The sequence below is a fragment of the Muscardinus avellanarius genome (genome assembly GCF_963383645.1).
Source record: "Muscardinus avellanarius genome assembly, chromosome: 16".
In the NCBI taxonomy this organism is placed as follows: Eukaryota; Metazoa; Chordata; class Mammalia; order Rodentia; family Gliridae; genus Muscardinus; species Muscardinus avellanarius.
In genome coordinates, this window is record NC_137802.1 from 16,071,158 (window position 1) to 16,082,467 (window position 11,310).

Below are 11,310 nucleotides of genomic sequence, written 5' to 3' on the forward strand. Positions count from 1 at the left end.
GCCCATTGGGAACATGCAAATGATCTTGTCGGCTACTTCTCTGGACCAGCAGAACAGGGCTCTGCAATAATCTGTGTGACCTTGCATGTCTCATTGGCACACCTACACGAATGCTAGACAGAGGCTACCAGGAGGGGCAGGGTCTGCCCTGGACCACCGTGCCTCCGCTCACTGCTGCCGCCCTTTTAGTTTTCACCCTGAGGACTCCTCTTGTCTCCTTGCTTCCTCTGACGTGGTTTCTGTTTCTCCACAGAAGGAAGAGGCCGGGCAGAAGGAAAACACTGAGTCACCCCCCAGTCCGCTCATGTTGACTGTGCTCTCAGGTGAGAGGGTGCCCAGAGGGCTGCGGCTAGGAAAACCGAGACCTAAAGCAGCAGGCCAGCAAGGACGGCCATTTGTCCGGGCTGGGGAGTTTTGGGAGATGGTTAGCAGTCTTTGTGGGAGCTTCCTGATCCTTCCTACAAGAGAGGGGATTCCATTCTTACCACGACCTGTGGTATCCCTGCCTCTCTTCCAGCCCCAGATGTTAGACATACTGGTCTTGGATATTGGTCAGCTAAGTATTAACCCCTGACCTTTTTTTTTTTTTTTTTTAACTCCAGGAGCATTTTACCTCTGAGCTGCACCCCTAGCCCTATTTTATTTTTATTTTGAAATAGGGTCTCGCTAGGTTGATGATAGTCTCACTACTTGCTGAGGCTGTCTTCTAACCTGCCATCCTCCTGTCTCAGCCTTCCAAGTACTGGGATTATAAGTGTGGGCCACCATGCTCAGCTAATTTATTTATTTATTTATTTATTTATTTATTTATTTATTTATTTATGCGGTACTGGGGATGGAATCCAGGGGCATTCTACCTCCGAGCTACACCCCCAGCCCTATTTTTTATTCTTTATTTTCAAACAGGGTATCACTGAGTTGCAAAGGGCCTCACTAAGTAGCTGAGGCTGTCCTCGAACTGCAATCCTCCTGTCTCAGCCTCCCAAATGCTGGGTTTACAAGGATGTGCCACCATGCTCAGCTCAATTTTTATTTTTATTTTATTTATTTATTTTTATTTTATTTTTTTTGGTGGTACTGGGGATGGAACCCAGGGGCCTTCTACCTCTGGGCTACACTCTCAGACCTATTTTATATTTTATTTGGAAACAGGGTCTCTTTTAAGCCAGCTGAGGCTGGCTTTGAACCTGTGCAATCCTCCTGTCTCCACCTCCCAAGCGCAGGGATTACAAGCGTGCGCCACCACGCCCGGCTCAATTTTTATTTTTGAAAATGGGTCTTGCTAAATTGCTGAGGGTCCATGTTATTGAGACTGGCCTCAAATCTGTGATTCTCCTGTGTTATCCTTTAAGTACTAGGATTACAGGCCTGGGCCACCATACCCAGCTCAACCCTGACTTCTGTGACCAGAAATTACTCGGCCTTCTACCAGTTTCTGACCAGCAGCCTCTCACCCTTGCCCAATTCACCCTGCTCAGCCTCTGAGATTCTCCCTGGCCTCTTCTCTCCACATCTAGGCTGGCGCCATGCCCCCCCCTGCAGAGGTGACGGACCCGTCCCATGCCCCCGCCGTCTTGCGCCAGCTCAATGAGCAACGGCTCCGTGGCCTCTTCTGTGATGTCACCCTCATAGCTGGAGACACCAAGTTCCCTGCTCACCGCAGTGTCCTGGCTGCCTCCAGTCCCTTCTTCAGAGAGGCCCTGCTAGCTTCAGCCCCGTTGCCCCTCCCACCAGTCACTGGGGGCTTGGCTCCCAACCCCGCCACCACCACAGCTGCCTCTTCCTCTTCCTCCTCTCCCCCTCCAGCCTCTCCCCCTGCTTCATCCCCTCCCCGGGTCCTGGAGCTTCCCGGGGTCCCAGCTGCTGCCTTCTCTGATGTCCTCAACTTTATCTACAGTGCCCGACTGGCACTCCCTGGTGGTGGAGGGGATGGGGCAGCAGTGGCAGAGATCGGAGCCCTGGGGCGCCGGCTGGGCATCTCCCGCCTGCAGGGCCTGGGGGAGGGAGGCGATGCCTGGGTACCTCCTACCCCGACCCCCATGGCCACCTCGCAGCCTGAAGAGGACAGCTTTGGGCCTGGGCCTAGGCCAGATGGAGAGTGGGAGGGGGACGGGGCTGAAGCCCAGGCCCCTGACTCACAGCCTGCCCTGTCCCGGCGGCCCATCCCTTGCCCTCGATGTGGAAAGAGCTTCATCCATCCTAAGCGGCTGCAGACGCATGAGGCCCAGTGTCGCCGGGGGACCGGAACTCGAGGGTCTGCAGGGCTGGGAGCTGGGGGCTCTGGCCCTGGTGGTCCTGCAGGAGTGGATGCCTCGGCCCTGCCCCCACCCGTGGGCTTCCGAGGGGGCCCTGAGCACGTGGTGAAGGTGGTGGGCGGCCATGTGCTGTACGTGTGCGCAGCCTGTGAGCGATCCTACGTGACCCTGTCCAGCCTGAAGCGGCACAGCAATGTCCACTCGTGGCGGAGGAAGTATCCCTGCCGCTACTGTGAGAAGGTGTTCGCCCTGGCTGAGTACCGCACCAAGCACGAGGTGTGGCACACCGGGGAGCGCAGGTGAGCGGCCTGGGCTCCATCCTGGGGGTCAGGGACGAGCAAGGGAGTGTGCAGAGCAGCCTAGAAAGTCACGCTGAGTGTGGCTCGCCTGCTCTCGGCACTCACCCACAGGCCTCCCTCCAGCCCCAGCTCCTTCAGCACTTGCCTGCTGTGTCTGGCCTGGTGCCATGGGGAAAGCCAGGAAGGAAAGAGAAAGATGCCCTCCCAGAGGAGGGCTCTGGGGGCCAAGGCATGTCTACCGTCCCTGTAATGAGCACAAGAGTGCCTGGCACTTCCCGTGTGTCCTTGTTCTCCGGCCAATCCCCGTCCTGTCTTCTGTGCTTTAGAAGGAGGCTTTGTAGTCAGGTGTATGACCGTTCCCACTTCACAGATGGAACAGCCAAGGCAGAGACTGGCAGCGGGCGGGGCTGCCAAGCTGGCACTGGCGGCCTCCGAGGCTGCGGGGTGGTGAGCAGCATGGGGGTAAGAAGGTGGCTGGGGCCTCCGAGCTGTGAAGGAAGCTGAGGCCCTGGCTCAGGGCCCTGACTCAAGTGACTGTGTTCTGCCTGTTCCCTGCTCTCCTGGCCCAGGTACCAGTGCATCTTCTGCTGGGAGACCTTTGTCACCTATTATAACCTGAAGACGCACCAGCGAGCCTTCCACGGCATCAGCCCGGGCCTCCTAGCCAGTGAGAAGACCCCCAATGGAGGCTACAAGCCCAAACTCAACACCCTGAAGCTGTACCGCCTGCTGCCCATGCGGGCTGCCAAGCGGCCCTATAAGACCTACAGCCAGGGAGCCCCCGAGGCCCCCCTTTCTCCAGGCCTCCGCACACCGGCCCCTGTGGCAATGCCAGCCAGCCCCCCGCCTGGACCCCCGCCTGCCCCAGAGCCTGGCCCACCGCCCTCTGTCATCGCCTTTGCTCATCCCGCTCCTTCTGTCATCGTCCACGGGGGCGGAAGCAGCGGTGGAGCGGGCAGTGGACCCACCGGCGCTGGAGGGTCCCAGGCCGCCTCAGTCATCACTTACACTGCTCCCCCGAGGCCCCCCAAGAAGCGAGAGTACCCGCCTCCTCCCCCCGAGCCTGCAGCAACACCCACCAGCCCAGCCACCGCCGCTGTCAGCCCGGCCACCGCCGCAGGGCCAGCCAAGGTGGCCGAGGAGGCCAAGGGCCGGCAGCGCGCGGGGAGGACTCTGACTTACACGGCCAAGCCAGTGGGTGGGATCGCTGGGGGAGGGGGCGCCCCTCCAGGGCCCGGCCGGGGCTCCTCTCAGCTGCAGGCTCCGCCCCCGCTGTGTCAGATCACCGTGCGAATCGGGGAGGAGGCCATTGTCAAGCGGCGCATCTCAGAAACTGACCTGCGTCCTGGAGAGCTGAGTGGAGAGGAGGCGGAGGAGAGCGAGGAGGAGGACGAGGAAGAGGAGGAGGGCGAGGAGGAGGGCGAGGAAGAGGAGGAATCCAAGGACGGTGGGGAAGACGAGCTCTGGAGGCCCTACTACTACAAGCCCAAGCGCAAGGCTGGGGCTGCGGGCGGCCTGCCCCGAGGACGGCGGCCACCACGCTGGAGGCAGAAGCTGGAACGGAGAGGCTGGGAGGAGACCCCCGCGGTGGAGAGCCCCGTGGGGCGCGCCCGCGGCGAGCGGAGGCACCGCTGTGGGGACTGTGCCCAGACCTTTGCCACCCTGAGGAAGCTGCGAAGGCACCAGGAGGCCCACGCTGGGGGCTCCCACAGCTCCCGCGCCGGACGGAGGCCGTCCACGCGCTTCACCTGCCCGCACTGCGCCAAGGTGTGCAAGACCGCAGCCGCGCTGGGCCGCCACGGGCAGAGGCACGCCGCAGAACGGCCAGGGGGCACCCCCACCCCTGTCATCGCCTACTCCAAGGGCAGCGCCAGCGCCAGGCCCGGGGACATCAAGGAGGAGGCCCCCCAGGAGATGCAGGTGTCCTCCTCCAGCGGGGAGGCCGGCAGTGGGAGCACTGCTGCAGAGGAAGCTTCCGAGCCCGCCTCACTCCAAGACCCTGTCATTTCGGGGGGTGAGGAGCCCCCGGTGGCAGGGGGCGGCAGCTATGCATACCAGCCCGTGCAGGAATTTCCACTGGCCCTGATAGGTAGTGGCCGGGAGTCTGGTGGAGGCAGAGGGAAATCTGGGAGTGAGGGGCCGGTGGGGGCCGCAGAGGGTGACCGGGTGGAGGGAGTGGGGGCTGCCAAAGTCACCTTCTACCCCGAGCCCTACCCACTCGTCTATGGCCCCCAGCTCCTTGCTGCCTACCCTTACAACTTCAGCAACTTGGCTGCCCTCCCAGTCGCTCTCAACATGGTCCTACCTGATGAGAAGGGTGGGGGGGCCCTTCCTTTCCTACCAGGGGTCTTTGGCTACGCGGTGAATCCTCAAGCAGCGCCCCCTACTCCCCCAACTCCTCCTCCCCCAACTCTTCCTCCATCAGCTCCCCCTAAGGGAGAAGGGGAAAGGGCAGGGGTAGAGAGAACCCAGAAGGGAGATGTAGGATGAACTCTGGGGTCAGACCCCTTTCACCAGATGTTACCCTTCCTGCACCCCCTACCACTACCAGCTCCCTGGCCTCCCTGCCCCTTGGGAGCCCCACCACACTCTTGTGCAGGGACTTGGGGGCCCCTGGAGCTCAGGGGCCAGCTGCTTTGTGTGAGATTGTAGTTTTCCCATCATCTGGGAAGGGATCTTCGGTGGTTCCCCTCTCAATCTTCCTCCAGGGAACGGCCTCCATGGGGGTCAGGGCCAGCTCCCGTCCCTTCTGCAGCCCTTGGGGCAACTGAGCAATATATGTATCTGAATCTCTACTCACGGCCCCCACCAGCTCTGAATGTCTAACCCGCTCCCCTGACTCACACACCTAGGGGAAACCATCTCTCCCCAGTGATCCCCTCTCTAAAGCTCTCTAAGCCTTTCCCCGATGCTTCCTAGCACATTCCATTCTTTGCGGCCCAGGGCCTGGACCAGACCATTGTGATACCAACCCACCTGCTGGGGAGCCTGGCGCTGGAGTCCGTCCTCCCCAGGGGGTTCCGTCCCGTTTCCTTCCCGTTCAGATGCCTCGCCTTCCTGGCTTCCAAGCCTTTGGATCTTCCACGTCCTTCCCATCCTCCTGGTCAGGGAGATGTCCGTGGGAGGGCCACCACTCTGTTCCATGGCTGAGCACTTTTCCAGCCCAGGGCAGGGAAATCTTGGCCCTACCTTGACCCTCAAATCCATTGAGCCCCAGATTCTTCCAGGGTGAAAGAGGTGAACAGATCACACCTCTTTCTGCCCTTTCATATGGCCTCTTCTGGGCTAAGTCAGATTTGGGGGCCAGGAGGGAAGAGCTCCATATGGGATGGAAAAGGGACTCTACTTTCTCCCCTCCCCCTTTGTTTCCCCTGATGGTTTCTCCCAGACTAGACCAAATAGCCAGAGAAATGGTGAGGGTTGGATGGGTGGGCAAGCCCAAGATTTGCACATGACCTTCCATCTGACCTTTACCCCCATCTTCCCCAGTGTCACTCTCCTCACCAATCACTCCAGATGGTTTTGGGGGAACCATCCTACGCTACTGGTGGGCTTTGGGGTATCCCCACCAACTTTCCCTCCAAAATAGCACCTTATACCCCATCTTTGACTCAGTTCCCCACACCCAAAGATCCCAGCCTAAGGATGGGGTACAGGGACCTTAAATAGTCCCTAATCCCTAATTTGCACTAGTTAACCCTGGTCAGGGGTCCCTATATTTCCTTCCAGTGGGGGAGATGATGAAATGTTTGTTCCGAATTCTCTTTGAAAACAGGGCCACCCTGCTGGATAATTGGATGAACATTTCTCATCCCACCCATCTCTCCGCCTAAAGAGGAAAAAAAAAAAAAAAAAGCAGCTCACAAGGGGAGAGCCAGTTTAGGGGAGCAGATTTGACAAATGGGAATTAGAGGAGTGCAGTTTCAAAACGGGGAAAGGTTGCTGTCAAGAAGATGGCAGCTTTTCTCCCAGCTACTGTGTTTTGGGGCCAAGATGGCTGCCTTCTCAGCAACTGCCTAGAGGGCAAGATCATGGCTTTTGAAGAGAGGTGAGCTTGGGAGGGCCACAGCGCCCGTCCCTCACACCCTCCCTGCCTGTAGGACGGGAGGCATTAGACAGGCTCCTAGAATGTTCACCACAGAGGGAGGGTCACTCCTTCCTTCCTTCTCTGTCTCTTTGCACTTTTCTTGGTCTTGGCCACAGCCCGTGTGAAGAATTCCCTACTGAATGTACCAAGTTCCAATTTTTAAGAGGGGAAAAAAACTTTCAAACAGGGAAAAATGCAAAAAAAAAAATCACTAAAAATTCCCACAAATCTTGTTTCTGGCACTTTAGAAAAACTGCGAAAATACATAATAAAGAATACATATATATATATATATATCTACACACAAATTATATATATATATCTATATATACAGCGGAACCACAAGAGAGACTGAGGAAGGCCTGGAGGCAGGGACAGACTTGAGCACGTCCCCCTGTCCCCGTCACCTGTGTTCCTGAGGCGGGAAGGCACAGGAGAACGGAAGGGGTTGAGGATGGACCAGGCAATCTGAATTTCAGAATAGGTCAAAATTCCAAAACCACGGACATTTTGGAAGCATTGAGATTGTAGGCATTTGTTTTATTTTATTTTATTTTATTTTTTTTGAAAATGTGATTAAGAAAATAGCTTACAGATTTTGGTGGTTCTGGGCAACAAAATAGATTGTGGCAAAGTGGAGATTAAAATATATATGTATTTGAGCTGGGGAATTTGAGTATCGTGAGTTTCGAATTTGGGAAATTTGCAATTTTGTCATTTGAAAATGATCACGTCTTGTCAGTTTGTGCCCTCTTTCCCCATGTTTCCTGGGAAGAAGGGCGATGTCAGTGGGAAGGCCACTGGTTCTGTGCCACAGCACGCAAGATTTAGAATTCTACAGCCTCTAGCTCTATACGTAGTGAGGACCCAGATTTAGAGAAACTGACCAATATTTATCTCCGCATTTGTGTGTGTGTCCAGCTCTAGGCCAATAAACCAACAAGACAAATGAACCGTGCTCCACAGTGGGATGCCAGGTGCAAGTTATTTGTGTGGCTGGTGGGTCTGGGGGAAAGACACATGTTCTCCTGTCCCACAGGGATCCTGGAGTTGGAGCCCTGTTCTCCCTTTTAGAGCAGCAACTCCCAGCAATTTCGTAGGTGTGAGGTTTGTTGACTTGGTTTTTCCACTGTAATTGCTGTAGCCACTGGGCTCTAACTGACTTTGGTCTGACCTCTAGGCAGAAATATTAATCCAGTCCACTTCACACAGCCTGCTGCGCGCAAGATCTCTGGATCTGGATCTCGAACAGCCTAGCCTTAAACCCGGTCCCACCCTTATTCCAGTTTGAAAGTAAATTGAGAAGCAGGCATGGTAGAGCAGGTCTGTAATCCCAGTACTTGGGAGGCTACGACCGGGGGATCGCAGGTTCATGGCCAACTTCAGCAACCTAGTGAGGCCCTCTGCAATTTAGTGAGACCCTGTTTCAAAATATAATATAATATAATATAATATAATATAATATAGGGGTGGGGGTTTAGTTCAGAGGTAGAACATCCCTGGGCTCAGTCCCCAGTAACACACACACACACACACACACACACACACACACACACACACAGTGTAAATTGAGCCGTAAAATGTTTGATAGCCATAAGAAACATAACTTTTACCACTCCTAGCTTCCTCATTGAAATGAGTGGTTTGTTGGTGGGAATTCTGGCAAAAGTACCTTGACCAGAGTAGGTAGTCACTAATCAGCTCTACCAAGTGCTAGAGAAAAGATCTAGCAAGACCTGATGAATCAGGTCTGGTCTGTTATTACCAGAGATTTTTTTTTGTTTGTGTGTTTGGGGTACTGCGGATTGAATGCAGGGGCATTCTACCTCTGAGCCATATCACCAGGCCCTTATTTATTTATTTTCTTATTTTTTATTTTTTTTGCGGTTCTGGGATGGAACCTAGGGTCATTCTACCTCCGAGCTACACCCCTATCCCTATTTATTTTATTATTTATTTATTTATTTATTTATTTATTTATTTATTTATTTATTTATTTATTGGTGGTACTGGGGTTCCTGGAAGCCCTTCTACTTCTGGGCTACACTCCCAGACCTATTTTTACATTTTTTTTAAATTTGGAAACAGGGTCTCCTAAGCCAGCGCGCGCGGCTGGCTTCGAACCTGCGCGATCCTCCTGTCTCAGCCTCCCAAGCGCGGGGATTACAAGCGTGCGCCACCACGCCCGGCTTATTCTTTATTTTGAAACAGGGTCTCACTGAGTTGCAAAGGGCCTCACTAAGTAGCTGAGGCTGTCCTTGAACCGTGATCCTCCTGTCTTAGCCTCCCAAATGCTGGGATTACAAGCGTGCACCACCACGCCCGGCTTGAAGATTTTTTTTAATACTTTTTTTTTTTTTTTTTTTTGCTCAGTGTGGTGGCATATGCCTGTAATCTCAGTACTTGAAAGCTGAGACAGAAGGATCACAGATTCAAAGCCAGCCTCAGCTACCTAGTGAGGCCCTCTACAATTTAGCAAGACCCTGTTTCAAAATAAAGAATAAGCCAGGTATGGTGACGCACGCTTGTAATCCCCGCGCTTGGGAGGCTGAGACAGGAGGATCGTACAGGTTTGAAGCCAGCCTCAGCTACTTAGTGAGGGCCTCTGCAATTTAGTGAGACCCTGTTTCCAAATAAAATAGAAAATAGGTTTGGGAGTATAGTCCGGAGGTAGAAAGCCTCTGGGTTCCACCTCCAGTACCACCAAAATAAAAAAGAAAGAAAGAAAGAAAGAAAGAAAGAAAGAGAGAGAGAGAGAGAGAAAGAAAGAAAGAGAGAGAGAGAAAGAAAGAAAGAGAGAGAGAAAAGAAAGAAAGAAAGAAAGAAAGAAAGAAAGAAAGAAAGAAAGAAAGAAAATAAAAAACAGGGCTGGGGGTAGAGCTTGGAGGTAGAATGCCTCTGGGTTTAATTCCCAGCAACACAAACACACACACACACACACACACACACACACACACACACACCCCACTTTTTTTCTCATTAGAAATATAGCCAGCCAGGCCAAGCGTGGTGGTGCACGCTTCTAATCCCAGCGCTTGGGAAGCTGAGAAAGGAGGATTATTACACAGGTTCAAAGCCAGCCTCAGCTACTTAGGCTCTCAGCAACTAAGTGAGACCCTGTTTCCACATAAAGTATAAAATAGGTCTGGGAGTATAACCCGGAGGTAGAAAAACCCCTGGGTCCATCCCCAGTACTACCAAAAAAAAAAAAAAAGAGAGAAAAAAAAATACAGCCAGCCGCTGGGTGTGGTAGCACATGCTTGTAATCCCAGCATTTGGGAGGCTGAGACAGGAGGATCCAGGTTTGCAGCCAGCCTCAGCTACTTAGGCCCTCCACAACTTAGTGAGACCCTGTTTCAAAATAGTAAATAAAAAATAAGACTGGGGGTGTAGCTCGGAGGTAGAATGACCCTGGATTCCATCCCCAGTACTGAAAAACAAAACACAACAAAACAAAACAGCCAGCCTGGTGTAGTGGCACATGCTTGTAATCCCAGTACTTAGGCTGAGTTAGGCGGATCACAGGTTTGCAGACAGCTACTTAGTGAGGACCTCTGAAATTTAGTGTGACCTTGTTTCAAAATAAAGAATAAAAAATAGGGCTAGGAGTATAGCTCAGAGCTAGAATGCCCTGGGTTCCATCCCCAGTACCCCAAAAAAAGGAAGGAAGGAAGGAAGGGAGGGAGGGAGGGAGGAGCCGGGCGTGGTGGCACACGCTTGTAATCCCTGCACTTGGGAGGCTGAGACCGGAGGATCACACAGGTTCGAAGCCAGCCTCAGCTACTTAGTGAGGCTCTCAGCAATTTAGTGAGACCCTGTTTCCAAATAAAATATAAAATAGGTCTGGGAGTATAGCCCAGAGGTAGAAAGCCTCTGGGTTCCACCCCCAGTATCACAAAAAAAAAAAAAAAGAAAGAAAGAAAGATAAATACAGTCTTTTGGCTGGGTGTGATGGTATACGCTTGTAATCCCAGTACTTGGGAGGCTGAGAAAGGAGGATCACAGGTTCGTGGCCAGCCTCATCTACTTATTGAGGCCCTCTGCAACTAAATGAGACCCTGTTTCAAATTAAAGAATAAAAAATAGCAGCCAGGCGTGGTGGTAATCCCAGCATTTGGGAGGCTGAGACAGGAGGGTGGCAGTTTGTGGAAAGCCTCAGCTACTACTTAGTGTCCTTTGCAACTCAGTGAGATCCTGTTTCAAAATAAAGAATTTAAAGAAAGAAAAAATATCAGGCTGGGAGTATAGCTCAGAGGTAGAATGCCCCTGGGTTCAATCTCCAGATACACACACACACACACACACACACACACACACACACACACAGAGCTTTTTTTTAATAATAAATCTTTTTCTCCTTGGTACTGGATATTGAACCCAGGGGCATTCTACTTCCAAGCTCCATTCCCAGCTTCTTTCTCCCTCCATGTGTCTGTCTGTCTGTCTCTTTCAGCAGGGAAACAGGTTCTCACTGAGTTGCTGAAGATCTTGTTAAGTTTTTGAATTTGGCCTTGAAGCAGTGATCCTTCTGTCTCAGCCTCTCAAGTACTGGAATTATATGCATATACCATAGCTCCCAGATTTTTTTGTATTTTTCAATTACAGAAAGGAAAAAACAGGAAAAAAAATCACTAGTTCCAACATGAAAATGTAGGCACTATTTTTTATT

At 52.9% G+C, this 11,310-nt stretch overlaps 1 protein-coding gene across 1 annotated transcript; it reads left to right on the forward strand.

The window, feature by feature from the left end:
- Positions 1 to 1,526: 1,526 nt before the first annotated feature.
- Positions 1,527 to 5,044, forward strand: ZBTB4 (zinc finger and BTB domain containing 4; the record flags this gene model as incomplete). Its single annotated transcript, XM_080713078.1, has 2 exons — positions 1,527 to 2,554; positions 3,124 to 5,044. The coding sequence occupies 2 exons, from the start codon at positions 1,527 to 1,529 to the stop codon at positions 5,042 to 5,044; spliced, it is 2,949 nt and encodes a 982-aa protein (XP_080569204.1).
- Positions 5,045 to 11,310: the final 6,266 nt, after the last annotated feature.